The sequence below is a fragment of the Branchiostoma floridae genome, chromosome 12 (assembly GCF_000003815.2).
Source record: "Branchiostoma floridae strain S238N-H82 chromosome 12, Bfl_VNyyK, whole genome shotgun sequence".
NCBI lineage: Eukaryota > Metazoa > Chordata > Leptocardii > Amphioxiformes > Branchiostomatidae > Branchiostoma > Branchiostoma floridae.
The window spans coordinates 21,998,798-22,017,522 of record NC_049990.1 but is presented as its reverse complement, the minus strand read 5'-3'; the positions used below and the strand labels follow the sequence as shown (position 1 = coordinate 22,017,522).

General features: G+C 41.7%; 3 protein-coding genes and 1 pseudogene across 3 annotated transcripts in view; 2 read left to right on the top strand and 2 right to left on the bottom strand.

The window, feature by feature from the left end:
• Nucleotides 1-667: 667 nt before the first annotated feature.
• On the bottom strand, nt 668-4,534 carry LOC118427618 (UDP-glucuronosyltransferase 1-5-like). Its single transcript, XM_035837493.1, has 4 exons — nt 3,438-4,534; nt 2,957-3,176; nt 2,188-2,407; nt 668-1,181 (listed from the first exon to the last, which is right to left on the bottom strand). The coding sequence occupies exons 1-4, from the start codon at nt 4,290-4,292 to the stop codon at nt 899-901; spliced, it is 1,578 nt and encodes a 525-aa protein (XP_035693386.1). The 5' UTR covers nt 4,293-4,534; the 3' UTR covers nt 668-898.
• Nucleotides 4,535-5,249: 715 nt separating this feature from the next.
• Nucleotides 5,250-8,054, top strand: LOC118427588 (annotated as a pseudogene).
• A 1,171-nt stretch (nt 8,055-9,225) lies between these two features.
• On the top strand, nt 9,226-11,163 carry LOC118427607 (charged multivesicular body protein 1b-like). Its single transcript, XM_035837474.1, has one exon. The coding sequence runs from the start codon at nt 9,359-9,361 to the stop codon at nt 9,956-9,958; it is 600 nt and encodes a 199-aa protein (XP_035693367.1). The 5' UTR covers nt 9,226-9,358; the 3' UTR covers nt 9,959-11,163.
• Nucleotides 11,164-14,776: 3,613 nt separating this feature from the next.
• The window catches only part of LOC118427191 (rho guanine nucleotide exchange factor 7-like), a gene marked incomplete in the record, with an annotated part of 32,321 nt that continues 28,372 nt past the window's right edge, over nt 14,777-18,725 (bottom strand). Inside the window, 2 exon segments of the mRNA XM_035836827.1 lie at nt 14,777-14,927; nt 17,583-17,729. Coding sequence (XP_035692720.1) covers nt 14,805-14,927; nt 17,583-17,729 — 270 coding nt within the window.

Here is an 18,725-nt window from a genome sequence, read left to right as displayed (position 1 = left end):
AAGTTTGAGTTACAAATACGCCACATTTGATTTTTGTACAAAGTTCCCTGTTATTATAAAACGCATGTGCGTTGGAACTGTGTCACGCGATCACATCCATGTTGTTTTCTATTATGAGCTTTGGACCGTGTGCACAAAGTTGTAAAGGTCGATCGCGACCGTTTGGTATGTTACCGGGTCTTTATCATGTAACGTTACACAGAACGTTTTTTACGCCTGCTTTGGTACCTGATATTAAACATAAAGGCTACATTTCAAGAGAACACAAAGACATAAAAAGGGGTAAGATTTTTAACTCCCTCCCCGTAAATAGACGTTTGCTTCTATTCCTAGCGTGCAGATTACCCATATTTATACAGATTCGTTGCATAAGAACTCAATAAGTAGTGTTTGCGCGTCGCCAGAGAAGACTAATTACCACATACACCAATCTTCTATTTCTTACACTCGTATGTGTAGCTGTTAATCTATAGTCCAAAAGAAATGATCATGAATAATACGCCCGTATGAGGAGTCCTCTTAATAAACGTATTGTGACCTTGTTAGAATTAACGGATACGAGCCCGTAGTAAACGTCCTATTCATAGCATGTAACACACCTATATAATGGTGTTAATATTACGACTGTCGGCTATATATAAAATTTTCATAGGCACACGAAATTGTGCGATGTCGTTTATTGAGACTTTCATTATCTTTTACAGGACACTGGAATTTTAATCAACGCAGTGCATTGTGGCAGCCTGGAGTACAACTGACCCATGCGGAGCACTTGACTAGCTTGTTCCTTCGATAAGTTTCTTTCCTTGTCACCTTTGTCTCTCTCTCTCTCTCCCTCGCCTCTATCTCTCTCTCTATTTCCTCCTCCTCATCTTGTATTCATCATGAAACTCTAAATCTACTGTGATTTGATCTTGTTTTCACGTTTACAACAACACTTTCTACAAATGAACGAACAGCTGTACCACACGGCTCCCAGTACAGCTGCACAGACAGCCAAAAGGAACGCAGCCACGTCCAGCAAGTAGTACTGGTACCACGGCAGCTCCACGGCGCGTGCGCGGAGATGGGGCAGTCCGCCATGTTTGATGACGTGTTCTATCCACCAGACGGCCCGCTCCATGGGTGACTGGGGCTGGTCACGGTGCAGGCAGGACAGGTGGGCTGCAGTATCACGGTAACTGCGGAAAGGTATAACATTAGTGGATGGTGGCATGGAATTGGCCGTAACGACTTGACCGACTGTGGTAATCAAAACATGCACACCGAACATTGAACATGTTCGACACAACCGTGACAACGACTATGAGCACTGTTCCTCAGGCTACTAACAGCACAGTCCCGGGTGCTGAATACTTTCACACTAACAGCACTGTCCCTGGTGCTGAACACTTCCCAAACTAAAACACTGTCCCTGGTGCTGAATGATACCTACGCTAACTACACTGTCCTTGGTGCTCAACACTCCCATACTAACAACACAGTCCCTGGTGCTGAACACTTCCTATACTAACAACACTGTCCCTGGTGCTGAACACTTCTTATACTCACAACACTGCCCTTGGTGTTGAACAATCTCCACTGTTCTGGTGCTGAACACTTCCCATACTAGCAACACTGTCCTTGGGACTGAACAATCCCCCAGTAAAACGCTATCCCTGGCTCTGGACAATCCCCACACTAAAACACTGTCCCTGGTACTGAATAATCCCTACTCTAACAGCACTGTCTCCAGTTCTGAACACTTCACATACTAACAACACTGTCCTTGGTGCTGATCACCTTCCACGCTAACAGTGATGTTCATCGTGCTGAATACTCACCATGCTAAAACACTCTCCGGTTCAAAAGACATTCCAAACTAACGACACTGTCTCTGGTGCCGAACACTCCCATACTAACAGCACTGCCCCTGATACTGATTGATCCCTACGCTAACAACCCTGTCCCTGGTGCTGATCACTTTCCACACTAACAGCAATGTCCATTGTGTTGAATACTCTCCACGCTAAAACATTGCCCCTGATACGGTTCTGAACACATTCCAAGCTAACAGTTAACAACACTGTCTCTGGTGGACAACAATTTCCACACTTACATCACTGTTTTGGTGATGAGTACGCCAACACTTACAACAATCTACATGGTATCTGAACGCAGATAAGCTTTCATGCAAACTAAGAGTACCTGTTGTTGGTGAGAACATAGAGAATGGCTTGATACAACTCGTCTGATGTCACCCTGTTGATGTCTAGCTTCACCCCCAGCCCTCTGGCCACCACCTGAGCGGTGTTACCGGGATGGTCTCCAAACTGCGGCAGACAAACCATCGGTACGCCATGGTGCAGCGTCTCGCACACGCCGTTGTAACCCGCGTGGGTTATGAAGACTCTGGTCTTCGGGTGGCCTGTGTCAAATTGTTCATTTCACAAATAATACTTTTAGTATAGACATTCTTAAGTATGGCTTTAAAACTACACAGAACTAGCGCAATGCACGATAGGTGGCCAATACTCTCCCATGATGGATATCGCTTAAAAGAACCGGGTTTTAGGCTGTTGCCACCCACGTGACTCTGACGTAAGGAGTCCGCCATGTTGATTGGTTATATCTTCAAGTTTAAGGTACATTTGAATGTATGATACTATGTGAACAGGTGCAAATTGATAGGTTTAAGTTTAACCAACCAACATGGCGGCTGTGTCATCATAGACAAACCTTTTGGACTGTTATCAATGTATAGATTAGCATTCGTTGGTCGTGGGTATGAATGTCCATTAACGATAATCATTATCATTGTTGTATAATTGACATTCCAACATTCTGATTTCTTGCCAACTCCTTGTTTTATTGGCGAATCCCTCATGATGAATTTGAAGTCGTGTAACGTTACTATCAAACAAGTAAGCGATTTGGAATGTGTCCCGTTAAGAGCGATTTGGAATGTGTCCCGTACCTAACAGGTCGTTCTGAGGCAGCCAGGCCATCAGCTTGGTGTTGTTGCCCAGACCGGCCGGCTTCTCTCCCGTGTACCGCCACACCACCTTCTGGCGGAGACGGGCGAAGGCTGCAGTGAAGACTTCTATCTGTTCCGATTCCATGGTCTTCACAATCGTCCCGAAACTGACGATAACCACTCCGTGCTGTCCGGAAGACTGCATGAACGCTTCCAGGTCCTGTATGGATGAACCACATGTAGTTAGTCTACGGTCCATGATCGACAAGCAAGTGTTATTCAACGGCTAAAAGAGAGTAAAAATGGCATTTACACGGTGACAAACGCCAAGTTAAAGTGTTTTGAAACCAATGACACCAAAATACATTAATCTGGTACTCGACTCTATACCGCGCTAGCTTTTACATTGTACATGCTTTCTGACAGTATTAGCCAAGTAATCGGGCCAAGACTGGATACAAGTTAGGCTCTTCGAACTCACTTTGGGAAGTGGCGCAGCCTCACGGACGTTTAGTCCGCCAACATGGACCATGTTGGGCATGGTGGGACGGGGGAAATCCAGCACGGGGTCGGTTTGATACAGCCACAACGTCGTACGGGACATGACGCTCTGTGTAGTCACTCCCTCGCCGAGGTACTCCCGGGCCACGCCGTCGTACACGCTCGCCGCCACGTGAACAAGACTGTAAAAGCCAACGTTCTGAAATCTCTGTAGAAAAGTCATTTGATCAGTGAGATCCGTTTCCACTGATGTTACGTAGGACAGGGGGTGGGGGACACCTGTAGCTTTAACGTCCTGAAAATAAACATCATATCGCAGGACGGCGACATTTGGCAGCTTGGCGTCTACATGAGCTGCCATGAGAGCGCCACAGGGGAAGATGGGTTCAGTAAGAACTACACTGTACTGTGCCGCCCTCAGGCGACCTACCAGGGTACTGTCCCTCAGAAGTAAGTCACAGTGTCTTGTCATTGTCCCGGTCATATTGATGCCTGCCTCTAAGGTATGGAAAATAGATGTAGACGCCTGTCCAGCCATTGCCACGTTGTAGTCTATAAGCTCCTTGATTCTTGCCCCGGTTCCGTGGTCTTGAAAGGTCTCAAACCAAAAACCAGACCTTTCTGCCCGCCGTGCGTCCACAAGGTCCTGGGGAAGAACGACGGTGACGGTATGACCCCTGTCAACCAACGCCTGCCCGATTTCTGCCAGTACCAGCCAGTGGCTGTAAAACCCTGGTGTAGGAAACATCAGAACCTTCTCCGCACTGGTCCTATGGCTGGTGAGAAGACCCAGGACAAGGAACAGAACGACGGTGCACCGAAGTTTGCTTCCCATGTCGCCAAGCGGCTCGGTACTTTTCAAACTTTGATGAACGCCCGTACAAGTGATGGAAGCTAAATGGAATCAACCTGTAGAGTACATTTACAAGCGGAGTGCTGATTGGTAATTCGCTGTACACTACGTATGTTCCTCCAATCACAGCACCTGTTGTTTGAATGAGGCCATTCTGAGAATAGATAACCAGCTTTGTGGGTTATATAAACAACGATAAGCCGATTATCCTCGTAGAATAGCATTCCACATGTTCATCGCACCATTCACATTGTTTCATTAATTTGCATTTACGTATGTAACGTTACATCGAATCTGTATTGTAAAGATTTTTCTGAGTGGTGTGATTTTGGCGCATTTGTCTGTAACCGTCCCTTTGTTATAATGTTACATATAAAACGTACACGGATTGGGACTGTACCACATTCATTCTCTTTGCTTGGAACTGTGCCAAAAAAATCTCCAAAGGTGCAAAGGTTGATCGTTTGTTGTCTCACACGATGTGTTTATCATGTACATTTTAAAGCCACGAGGCTTGAGGGCCTGATATGGAAGCTATATGTATGGCTCTAAGATGCAAACTATATAAAGTAACCATGTAGGTTTATGTTTATGTTAATTGTATGTCTCGCTTTAAAACTTACGATGAAGGTGAGGTGCCAAAACAAGGCCAGCGAGAACAGCTCTTCTTACAAAAGCGACATCTGGCGAAAAGAGATTGATCTGCAGTACACACGCACATTATGACCGCCACGTGTACTTAGATACGTAATGACCAGTGTCGTTTCAACACGTATTACTACACCCACCACATTTTACCTGTGCCCAGCGAAACGACACGTGGTCAGCTAAAAACAACATCGTGATCTTTGATGCTGATGTAAAAATTCTGCCACGTGTACTTCAAAACCAAACTGGCATGTCTTTTCGACACGTATACCTATAAAACAAACAGCTCGCCACTATAAATGCTGTGATCTTTCTCATATTCATTGTATTACACTGAGGACACCATTAACTGTTATAGTCTGCATTACCGGTATACCAGCCAAAATAGTCCGGTGAGTTGGGAGGGAAAACAGTTGTGACAAGGTGAGTACTTTTGATTAACATTTTGAAGATGCTAGCGTTGTTCTCAATCGCAACCAGGATGTTACGATGAATGATAATAGTACTACATTGTTGACATTTTTTCCATATTGAAGTCGTCACAGCGAGGTCCGGAAATATGAATATTTATTTCTAATTTCATGACATATTCCGTTACAAAACGTTATTAAACAAGTTGAAATGTTCGTTTTAAATGATCCCACAGAATCAAACATGCTGTGTCCACACTATTGGTTGCTTGGACTCCTCGTTGCTATAGCAACCGCGGAGAACCCCTTCCCACAAGAGCCTACGTCATTGGCTGACGTCAACAGCGAGTTTGCCCTGGAGCTGTACAAGGCGCTCCACAAGGATCATCCCGAGAACATCTTCTTCTCACCCTTCAGTATCTCCACCTGTCTGGCCATGACTTACCTGGGGGCAAGGAACGATACAGCACAACAGGTGAGCTAAAGGAACAATATGCAGAAACATAGGTGAGCTAAAGGAACGATACAGTACAACAGGTGAGTTTAATGAATTATACAGCACAACACGTGAGCTAATATATATACAGAAAGGAATAATACAGCACAACACGTGAGCAAAAGGGACAATACCGTATATCTCTGTCAGCGACAGCGTGAATGGGGTAGTGTATTCTGGTCGGATTATGCACCGACACTTCATAGATAAAAAACAAATCTTTTCACTGCTTTGTGTGTGTTTGTTGTCTTTTTGGTCATGCCTGTACGTTTTGCATGAAAAAAACGTCAAGGGTAACAGATACACATATCCAATATAGGACGCAGCGACGTTACCAACGGTCCAGTGAGGTACCTGCTTTAAAGTGTGACCAATTCCAAACTTTTTTTTTTAGATCAGACAAGTGCTACGATTCAACAAGTCAAACCAAACGGACTTCCATGATCGTTTCCGCGATCTCTTGGCACAACTACACCACTCCGACAGACCCTACATACTCAAGACTGCTAATAGACTCTTCGGTCAGAACTCCTTTACGTTTGTACAGAAGTTCCTTGATGAGACATCCAGGCATTACGGCGCGGACCTAGCTCCTGTGGACTTCCATGGAGACACAGAGGGAGCACGGCAAACTATCAACAGCTGGGTGGAGGAACAGACAGATAACAAAATACAAGATATCATGGCGCCAGGTATGTGGAACTTCTATTGCACTTTATGCTGTACAATATAGACCCAATGTGCTCCATCTTGCAGGGCGTGGTGTTGTATGTGCAAACCAATTATTCAAGTATTTCTACATAGCATAGACTGAGCCCGTGTAAAAATAATGGCTCAATTTCTCATATCTGCAAGCACACAATGACGAGATTACATTTAAAACAGTGTTTTGAATAGTTTTGATATAAGGCCTATCCTGATGATAGCTGTTTCTTCTTCAGGTTCTGTTTCGCCGGAAACCCTGCTTGTCCTAGTCAACGCCATCTACTTCAAGGGAAAGTGGGAGAGTCAATTCTACTCCTCAGATACGATGCTTCGCCCTTTCCACGTCAGCCCTGAGGAAGAGGTACAGGTACCCATGATGTATCAAGACGGGATCTTTAAACTTGGCCGTGATGACGACCTGAACTGCAGTACATCTACCCAATTGTACCTTAGAGATGCCTTACAAGGGAAAGCACTTAAGTATGGTGGTAGTCTTACCAGACGAAATAGGCGGACTGAACACCACCGGAGGTGCTTCGAAAGTGGCAGAAGTCTATGGTTCAAGAAGATATCGGCATCCTCATGCCGAAGTTTAAACTTGAACAAGATTTCAGGCTGAGTGAGAAGTTGTCAGAAATGGGGATGCCCGACCTGTTCGGCACGGATGCGGACTTGTCAGGCATGACAGGATCACGTGATCTTCACGTGGACGCCCTCGTTCACAAGGCGTTTGTGGAGGTCAATGAGAAGGGCACAGAAGCCGCGGCAGCGACAGCTGGTATAATTGTTCTGGGTGGGCCTGCACATGAGTTCGCTGCTGACCATCCCTTTCTGTTCTTTATCAAAGACAACGAAACGAACTCTATCTTATTCATGGGTAGACTAGTCCGACCAGAAGGGACTACTACCGCAAAAGACGAATTATAGAAAATACTATAGACATGTATTTTCTTCATAGCCTGGTTACCAACCCCCAGCCCGATCTCAAGAATCTATCGTGCAGGGGTCTGGCAGGATGGCATAGACCGGGTTCTCAATTTTGCACCTTATAGTGGGCAAAAAAACTCCACCAATAGAACAGCAGCAGGATCAGCAGGAGGTACTACACCCCTACCATGATTGGTTAATGACCCCCAACTGTATTTTTTGAATCCATAACAGTGGCCACCAAATACCTGATTCGTACTGTGATAGCCTGCTGACCAACTGTGGTGTGTTGTAGCTGGCTACCTGTGGTGTGAGTGGTCATAAATCCTAGGTTCTCCTCCCTCTGAGCAAGGGCCTTCGAGAACATTTCTACAGCCGTCCTGCCAGACCCCAACACAAAATATATTTTTGAGGTTGGGGTATGGTATCCAGGCTATTTTCTTCAGTGTTTGACAACAAAATGTTCTCGTGCATGCAGCAGTGTTTATGATTATTATTTGACTAACTTTTAGTTAGTTAAGTCAAAGAAACAATATAGGATGACCTGCAAAATCAAAGAACTGGCCTTTCCCTTTTTTTCTTGGCGAGGCTACTCTAATTATGACCAATACTTTTAAGACGATTCCACTCACTTATCTTAAGAGTAACTTTGAATCACGCGCTTCCTTTCAAATAGCTAAGTACGTTATTGTCTTCAGACTTGGTCTAGATATCAATACACATGTATCTTGGTTGCCTGTACTGTAGTGTTGCTTGTGTATTAAAAGTTGCAATTGCAATTTGCTGTCGCGTACGAGATTCTTTGCTGTTTTATATTCAATATGGCCACAGAGCTAGAGATCTAGAATTTCTTATAACTTCTATGTCGCAATGCTATCACCATCATTTTTATTTATTTATTTATTTGTTCAGCTGTTTACAAACAGCCAGGGCTGCCCAACTAGCCGTACGCTATTGTCAAGGGCTAACCCTGTACTTGTTCGCACATGTTCGCACACGACGGGTTATACCGCCCCTTACGGGGTGACACACCCGTCCGGCCATGTGGCTGATACGAGACAGAGGTTCGCCAGGCATCCATCCGGCTCCAACTCCCGCCACAGAAGGATTTGCAACGCACACCGCACCATCGCACGTGTGGGGGTTCTTTAACGTGCATGGGGTATGGCTCTCCCCATACACGGGACCTCCATTCAACGTCCTATCCGAGGGACGACTCATTTTTCACGTGTAAAGTCGTGTCAAGTGCCTTTCCCAAGGGCACAAGACCGGCAACACGGCAGGCGGATTCGAACCGGCGACCTCTCGGTCACGGGCCGAATACACTACCACTGTGCAAGCGGCCCCAATACCACTGTGCTATCACCATCATACTTCTTATTAGAAGTTGGCACCCAAACCCGCCATAAGAACAAACTTCAAGCAATTCTCATTTTAAAGGGAGTAAAGCGTGCCCTTTGAAAATAGTGACCGCAAATATGCTACAATTTCGCAATAGATAAAAAATCTATAGCTCATTTAATCAGCATGTTTTTGACAGCAATGCTTGATTCGCAAACATGGCTCAAGTTGCAATGATCATTTTTTGTTCGGGCAGCATCTCCTGAAATAATGATCAGGGTTCGATCAGGTTTAATTTTGCAAAAGCTACACGCTGCAGATTTGTCAAATTCCGCCAGGTGCGCTCCTGATCCGGAAGTGTTCCTCTCTTTGGTCAACCTTTCACCCTAACGTGACGTCAGTACCAGAATTTCCGGATGATTCAGAGTCACTTCGTCATCATCTGTGTGTAATATCTGTGTAACTTTTTGGTCACTCCCACCGTTCTAAACACCTTGTACCTGTACGAACCAGTCGCCAAGATGTCCAACATGGAGAAACACCTCTTCAATCTCAAGTTCGCCGCCAAGGACTTACAGAGGAACGCCAAGAAGTGCGACAAAATGGAGAAAGAGGAAAAGACCAAGCTGAAGAAGGCGATCCAGAAAAACAACATGGAAGGCGCCCGTATTCACGCCGAGAATTCCATCCGACAGCACAACCAGTCTCTGAACTACCTCCGCATGAGTTCCAGGATAGACGCCGTGGCGCAGAGAGTCCAGACGGCGGTCACTATGAAGAAGGTGACCAAGGATATGGCCGGAGTGGTCAAGTCTATGGACGCAGCTATGCGCTCCATGAATCTAGAAAAGGTGACCGGCCTGATGGACAAATTCGAGAGGCAGTTCGAGGATCTAGACGTGCAGTCAGCGCAGATGGAGGACGCCATGAGCGGCACCACGACTCTGAATGTGCCGACGGACCAGGTGGACAACCTGATGCACCAGGTGGCTGACGAGGCCGGGCTGGAGTTGAACATGGAGCTGCCGCAGGGTCAGACCAGCACCATCGGTACACCGTCTACAGCTTCCGAACAACAGGACGAACTGTCACAGAGGCTGGCACAGCTCAGGCAGATGTAAACAACAACAACAACAACAACAGTACATCCTTTGTATGCCGTCTTCAATATCAAAAGACAAGACTGTCTTCGTTCAAATAATAGTACAGTACTGTGCACATGTAACGTTACTTAATTAGGTAACTTTCTTTTTGGGAATGCCATATAACAACTTTGTACTATTACCACTCTTTGCAATGAATGATGCAAAAATGTTTTGTTTCAAGCCTTCAGTTTAGTTGCTCACAGCTACTCATATTGATACCGATCTGTTAGAAAAGACACATCTTTATCTATAGTTTATGGTGACAGAAGCTTCTATGTGTGAACTGTACAGGAAATAAGCTACAGTTGTATGTAATCAGCATGCCTGTATCATTCTCATACTGTATTTACTCTTATCACTGGTACTGTGCTATAGCTATTGCCTCTACCAGGCTCTGTGGATCATTGGTCAAATAGTAGAAATTGGACAAATAGACGAAATACTCCAAATAGTGTGGCCTATTCCATCTATTTGTCCAATTTGTACCATTTGGCCATTGATCCGTGGAGCCTGGTAGAGGCTACTATACATGTAGCTCTGGTATTTGATGGAGTGAGTGTAGAAACAGTATGAAAATATTATTTAGCAACTCTATGAAACCCACTGGGTAGACGTGATAATTTAGCAGCTGCATACAACATGTAATTTTGGAACTCAAATTGTAAATATTATGTCTGCCCCCTCCCATTTGTATCAATGGTGATACAATTATGGATGATGTATTTGTAAAGTATTACATGCAAACTTGTTTATCGATTCCTGGTTTACATTATGATACGATTTTGTAGCTGGTAGTTAGGGCCAGAATCTATCAATATTGATAATTATTGGTATGGAACTTATATCCTCTTTGGTTACGCAAGATTATTCCTTGTTTACACCTAATACTAGTGAAGAAACATGTTTAATTGTAAAGGGAACTTTGCTGTAACTTTAATTGATAAGTAAACTTCTGTTGTATGTCTGTGGTGTTAAGGAAAGTGTAAATGGAGTTATAGTAAAGATTTGATTTATAAAGCATACTAAAGCATAGTCTGATGTATACGTGCAGTCTGACTCGTGTAAATATTCAAGTGTTCACCATTGCCTTTTTGATACTTGGAGAATATCAGCCAGAGTTTTAAAGTTCAGCTGTTTAAGTTACACAGGATTGAATTGAATAAAGATTCTGCAATGCTGAATAATCTTGTTGGGCGGTTCTTTTTTGATCTGGCTCAGTTGTTTAATTATTGCTTTGCGACTTTTCGGTTGTATTACATTCTTAAGGTTATGCCCCCCAAAATTTACACCTATCTTTGAACTTATTACAAATGTGAGAAACACAGCACTTTAACTGTAATTTTGCCATTAATAAAAGTAATGGCAGTCTTTTGACAATTACTGTATGTACTGTACTGATTAGATGTACATGCACACTCAAGCATATATATTTTTAATCGATTTTGCTTGTAATTAAAAATACGCTAATCCTACCACAAAGATGACTAGCATTTAAAAAATGATATTGGGTTTGGAAATCAGCACCATCTTGGTTCTGAGATCCTCTTGAAGGCATGGATTCTCTACACAAGATACACCAAGTCTAAAGTAACCTTGATTCCACTGTAAAATCATGTTTATATCAGAAATTGTACAGATGACTTTGTCATTTTGTTCTGGTTCATATCATAAATTGTACAGATGACTTTGTCATCTTGTTCTGGTTCCTGGTGTCATGTTTATGTACATTTGCATACACCTCTCTCAGGCAAGCTATGGCTGACAAGGCACAGCTATGGGCTTGGTATCCAAATGGGGAGGGAGAACTATTGAAGGCTCTGACACTTGATGGAAAACTTACTGTTATAATAGTGATGCACATTTTGAGTTATTGATGATAACCCTTTAATTTTGTTCTTGAGTTAGTAAAGATGAATATTAGCCTGGCTCCTTGCATTGGCTGCCCTAGCTGCAGGGAGCCCCGGTAGAAATGGGATGGGTACACCTGCCAGGCTGGGCTAGATAAATAGACAATGTACTTTATTTCTGGGACACCATATACAGTCAAACCTGTATTAGCCTCTTTTTATCGGTCCCTTGGATTCGTAATGATTAAGAAATAGGCTTAGCGGCCACCTGTCCAACACGGCCACACGATTTCCGGTCCCGTTGAAACAGAAACGCTGCCTATTGCAACCATACTACAGCCTTATGTCACCCTGCACCGAGTTTGAAATTGTAGTTTGCGAGGATTTGGGTTCCTAACAGTAACAGGGTCATTTTGGCGGTAGCAGAAGGTATGCATGCCTCGAGTATTAAAGTGCAAGTCTTTGTCAGTGAATTTACCGATCGAGACAATGTTACTTGGTGAGAAAGATTAGTGGGAACTGAAATCATGTGTAGCTTGCTCATGGTCAATTGATCAACATCTTCTCTATAGTGGCCACCTGTCTATAGTGGCCATATTTCTCCAGTCCCTTGAGTGGCCGCTATAGACAGGTTTGACTGCATATATATCCAGTAATACAACAGACAAGGATACAGATACACAGGGTTTTGGCTTTTATTTTTCCTCATGTCCTTCCTCATGCATATTCAAGTTTACAACAAGACAAAAAAAAACACTACACATATAGTTCAAGAATGAACATGACAATACCAAGAAGAAAGCTCTATAATGTCTTACATTCATACTTGTGCCATGGTTTAGTTTTGTGATGTTTGACGCTGTAATAATGTACGAACCAAATATTTCTATTCTACACAAATCAGCATGGGATTTGGTGCTGATTTCAGCAAAACTATTACAAAGATGCTTTGACATTCAGAATATACAACTAAGTGCTGGATTACAAAAAGTATGTCAAAGTCCTTAATGCAACGATACTATAACTGAATCATCTATTGTATATGCTTTGATACAACTGCATTTAAGGAAACACCACTTTTTTTACACTGAACAGGACAGAAAAGAACAGTATAATACAAATACTATATGTATATATTCCATACCCAAAGAAATTTTAATGTACAAAGAATCCAGTAAGAAGTATCCCCAACTCATTGAACACAGCCAGTAAGAGATACAAATGGAAATTGCTGTCCCATTCACAATCTTTTAAGAACTTTACAAAAGCATATTGTTTCTTCTGTGCTTTTTTTTATTAAAGGTTTTGCCCCAACACCCAAATATGACCAGAATTGTTCTGCAGCTGTATCCACACTAAACATTATTGCATCAAACAGGAGATGCGCTAAAAAAAGAGATTTTCCAGCGTATGAAAACTTGTAATTCCAAGTACATGTACTAATGATATAAGCCAAACTTCTAATGAACTTCCCAACAATGCTAAGACGAGAAATATTTTTTTCCAAAATTGGTATTTTCTGCAAGACCTTTAACAATCTAAGTGTTTTTTGTTCTGGAGTGAGGACATGAAATGTACCTAAATGGCTATATTTTTTGTGGGGTTCATTTGTTGGGTGTCTTTACAATATCCAAACTCCTGCTATCATACATGTACACATGTATAGTACTGTTACATGTCACTAGTTCTCACTTGTCAACAGCCATGTCAAGTTGGGGGGTTTTCGGAAAACCCTGTCCAGTCCAAACAGGGAAATGGGGCGGAAAACCCTGTCCAGTCTGAAAAGAGGGTCTGCATAGGGGTTCCTGGCAATGCTTAAAACTATTACTTCAGACAGCACCTACACTAAACTGATACACATAACTATAGAATCGGCAGCATAATGAGTGATCCAAAGGTACAACATGCACACAAAGTCAGTTCTGTCAAATGCAAAGTACCCAATTAACACTTATCTGGTAGGACATGAGGGGAGAGAATTACACCCATTGTCCATCAAACAATGGATAGTGAGTGTCCATCAATTTCGGGTTGTTAAATAGTGGCAATACGTTACAAAGACAGGCTTTGAAAGGTTTTCTTTGAATGATAAGTGTGCAGTACTCATTTTGAGAGCTGGTCTGTTTAAATCCTGGTTTAAGAATGACCTTAGTACACAATGTTAAAACATTACATATATTTTACAATGCACTACAATAAAGCCGAGATGGTATTTTTCAAACCCTAGTAGAAGTTGTGAGCTGTATAGAACTATGTATCCTTTTAAAAATAATGTGTTTTATTTGCAAAATTATGCCGTAAGGCTAATAGCATGTTCAGTCTCAAAGAGTAGAAGTTTTTTATATGATGCACAGAAGTAACAATGATGGATGATTTTTGTTAAGTTATAATTTTTGTATGACATTGTGTCACACTTCAAGTTGATGTTATTTCTGTGCTTAGCCATATCAAAGATAAAAAATGTTGTTGTATACTAGTACTTAGTAGCTTACAACGTATACCCCCATGCAGACCCTCTTTTCAGACTGGACAGGGTTTTCCGCATTCCGGACTGGACAGGTTTTTCCGAAAACCCCAAGTTGGGATGCTTTTCACTGGGTATGTGGAGTCTGTAAGTTGGTAGTGATTTATCCAGTTAAAGGATGCTGGACTAGAAACATTTGCTTCGAACAAGGCCAAGACAATGGATATACATGACCTGAAAAGATGGACCAATTTGAGTTGACATTCATACCAAGAACAGTTGCCTGTTTTTATTGCAATATCATACTTACACATCCAAAAAATGAAGCAGCGAGTAACTTCTTCCCTAGATGGCTTTATGGTCTTGAAGATGTGCAAGATCTACTTGCACTTAAAACAAACCTTTTACCAAAACTAAAATTGTATATTTGGCTGTAGTTATTGTCTTCTTTGAACACTACAACTTAACAGGCTTGCCATTTTCATGATTGAAGTATCTTATTTTGTAGAAGTCACAAGTTGGTCTCGTCAAAATTTGTCTCGGCTAAACTCTTGATGGACTTGCGAATGATGGACTCCATTCTCTTCCGTGCCATTACCTCCTCCTCAAGACCCTTGTTAAGCCTTTTGGTTTCCTGCAATGGTTAAAGAAGTAAGACAAAATCAGTTGTGACAAATAAAAACAGTTGTGGCCCAAGGCTGCTGCCTTGTGGAACACCAAATTCACATTCAAATGATTATGGCTTAAAATGCAAAGGAAAGTTGGTTTTTGAGCAACAAAAATGTAAGTTGTGGCCCGAAGATACTTCCTTGAGGAACACCATACCAGCAAGTAATGAAATGAACAATGAAACAACACATGCTGTTAGCAAAAACAGTACACAGCCAAGAAAGAAGCATAGCTCGCAAACTACAACTGTCTTAAGACACAAAATAGCACAGATACACAACAGCAGCAGAACATACATGTGTACTTGTTACCTTGTCTGTTAAAGTGTAAGTGATACATTGACTTGTTACGTTTTACAGAATACATCATTAGCCTAATGTTACCTAAGCACAGGTTGAGGAAGGCATTGTGTAATGAGGGCAGGGTAAAGGTTAAGATAACATCATGCTGTTAAAATGTCATTTTTCAATAAACATATTACAAGAAACTATGTGAAAATATAGCTGACTGGTGTTATGTCAACAAAATGTTCCATCAACAGACTTTTCCTAATAAATTTGTTCTTAGATACTGAATCGAAAACCTTTGAGATGACCACAATGAACCAAACAGAAGACAAACATGCACATAAATCAGGAAAACAACTTGAATAATGAGGTTTTGTCATGATTCATCAAATTGAAAAAAATACTGATTTGGTGGCAATTTTTTCAAATACGGTAGACAGCTTTTTTATTGCAAAATTATTTGTAGAAAATTTTCACATTTCAAGCAAACTCAGCCATGCCTTGATGGCAAACTTTGATTAATCTTCAAGCCTTGCAGTACAAACAATGTTCAGATCATCATCATAATTTACATATGAAGAGTTTTAGAGTTTAGAAGTGTTAGCAAGTTTCAGGAGTCACAGACAACGATGATATATGTGAAAGCAATTATGTCCAAAGCTGTTTCAACATACTTTGTTACTGTTCCAGGTCTGATGAAGAGATAACTTGTGAAATACATGTATATCTCAACCAGACAAAGTGTGTTGGCAACAATTTTCTTACTTATGTCATAAAAATAGGACTGTTTTCTGTTCTCTAAAAGTTTGTGTCAGATTTTTGCATACACATGTACAGGGGTTAAGATTCTGGGTCAAATGAAATCTTAAAATTCAGTTCTACATGTACATGCCCTTGTGCCAAAGAATACTTAGTTCTACAGGATCATAGTCTGTGTTTCACAAACTCTGCTGTCCAGGGCTGTAACTGGCTCTTCCCCTTTAGGAAGAGAGTCAGAGGTTGGGTGGGCTGCTATAAGCAAGATTTAATCAGGCTACAGGGATCATATCTTGTGTTTAGAAGTGTTTGTCAATCTGGTGCGATTTGAAGAGATGTAATGAAGATTTCTATTCCTTGTCACTTGGTAACCTCAACGGTTCGAAAAGTATGTCACAGGAAATCTTACTTCATTTCTTTGGTTTCAAACCCCATACACTATTGGAACAGCCAACAACTATTACATGTACACAAGAACATTTCTTCACCTGGACATTAGTATTTTACATACTTTTCCCTAAAACGGGAGCCAGCCAAGCAATTTCCTCCCCTGCTCCCTGCCACGGTGACTATCCAAGGATGCAAACAAGTGGTGCGTAAAAAGGTTAATTTTCTACAGAAACAATTTCTCTGTTAGGATCTGTTTGCTTTCACATGCATACATGGTTTGAAATGTACCATATGTAAGAAGTAAGAGATGTGGTGAGTATGAAAAAGGGAAAGACGTATAAAGAGTTAGGGGATTTAGTAGCAGTTATTGCTTGTTACACAAGGTACCAACACATATTCTGCTTGGTGCAGTGAAGAATGACACCAACAGGGGGCACTGCTTGTCCTGCACACAAAATTGCAGGGACTGGGACTTTGTTACAAAGATGTAACTCAGCCCAACAACAGAAATGCAAGTGCCATGAAAACAACAGCATGACAACTGAAGGTAAAGGAAAATGATATTGCCTCCTTTGTTAAAAAGCTTACTGTGAGATCACCATCAATTTCTGCTTGATCCCAATTCTAAGCTTGCTGAATGGTAGCAGTACTGTATTTGCATACCACTAAATAATCTTGTTGATGTGTCAACCTAATTTTAACACACTAGTAAATACCATCTGATCTGTGATACTGATATTAAAACATTTTAAGCTCTCCACCCATAAAAGGAAGGTTCAAGCCATGCATAGCCAATCACAGATCAGTCTGTATCATCAGCCAATCACAGACCTGAAATCAAATCAGCCAATTACATATTTCTGTAAAAGCAGCCAATCACAGGCCTTTTCATAACAGACCTTCAATCATGTCAGCCAATTGTGTTTAAATTCACAAAACATAAGAAGGTTACCATTGCATAATTCAGACTATATAATAAAAGTCATAAAATACAAACTGTCAAGGTGTCAAACTGAGCATCTTTGAAGATACAGCAGCCTCCAGTAACTCACAATGGGAAGCCTCACAACAAAGGAAGCCAAGAACAAGAAAAGCCATGGGAACAAAACAGTGCAAAGAGGGCAGGATGTGCATGGGTATGAAGTGGTTGCAAAAAACAAAGGAACAAAAAAAAGACTGCAGCTTACTTTGCATAATTCTTCGACTTGATCTTTCAGCTGATAAACAGTGTCAACTAGGCTCCTGTACACCAACAAAACACAAATAGAGATGATCAACTCAGGATATGCTGAATGGTTGGACGGTGCTGTTACTTGGTTACAACTATCATACTTCTATGTCTTTTTATATCTATAGATTTACAGGAAACAGGAAACCATTGTTCTTGGCATTCATACATGTCTAAATTAAGGGAGAATTTCACAATTCATTATACATATTAAACTAAAGAAAAAAATCATTTACAAAACGTTGAATTTTGCTTCTTGCTGTACACAGTACTTCTTGTGATTATGCTACCTATTATTGATTAAGTTTGACAATGTCAACTAAAAAAATGCCTACCTTCCCTCTATCTATGTCTACAAAATTAAGTCTATGCTTATTGTGAGTTGCGCGTAGAACAGGCATCTATAGCTACTTGTACAAGTTCACATCTTTATCATTGTCTTTCTTCATCATAGAAGAACGTACAAGTTACTGAAGCTTGCGGGATACAGGCTAGCATGATTGCCAACAGAGCAATGGGAAAATCTGTTAGTTCTTTGTTTACTAGTATGTACACAGAGGAAGAGACTGGGTCTACAGACTGCACCCGTAACACGGAGAGTCACCATACTCCAGATAAAGCTAGACAGACAGCAGGGGGGCATGATAGGAAGAAGGGTGAAAAGGGGTCAAAAGTTAAAGGTGGACTTCCTTAGTATGTTTTTAGAAAAGTGACAGCGAGGAGAAGCATTTTTTTCAAGAGCACACCAGAATTGAGGATAAACATGCTAAATTATTCAGTAATTCTATTCCTTTTCCTAAGAAGAGATTTTCTGGAATAATCTTAATGTTCTTTCGTGTTATGAATTAATCTTTCCTTTTAAGTTCTCTAACATGCTGTGAGACAATGTTACGGCAACTTAAGAGTTAAAGCAGGGAGTCTTAAGACGGTCCTTAGCATTGCCAAACAATTCCTTCCAGTCTTCATTCCTGGGCGGTAGTAACCTGGGTGATGTAACCAACTAACAGCACTGGTTTGGGCAGTAACCTAGTAGTAAATTATCAACTTCATACCAATCCACACAGAAACAGAACTGGTGATGAGCGGTGAAAACAATGTGGGA

Excerpts from the sequence above, each read along its gene's own strand:
- LOC118427618 (XM_035837493.1), bottom strand. The coding sequence starts at position 4,292 with ATGGGAAGCAAACTTCGGTGCACCGTCGTTCTGTTCCTTGTCCTGGGT. Across the intron at positions 3,177-3,437 it reads AGGCTGCGCCACTTCCCAAA|GACCTGGAAGCGTTCATGCA; the intron begins GTGAGTTCGAAG and ends TCATCCATACAG. Across the intron at positions 2,408-2,956 it reads GCCTCAGAACGACCTGTTAG|GCCACCCGAAGACCAGAGTC; the intron begins GTACGGGACACA and ends AATTTGACACAG.
- LOC118427607 (XM_035837474.1), top strand. The coding sequence starts at position 9,359 with ATGTCCAACATGGAGAAACACCTCTTCAATCTCAAGTTCGCCGCCAAG.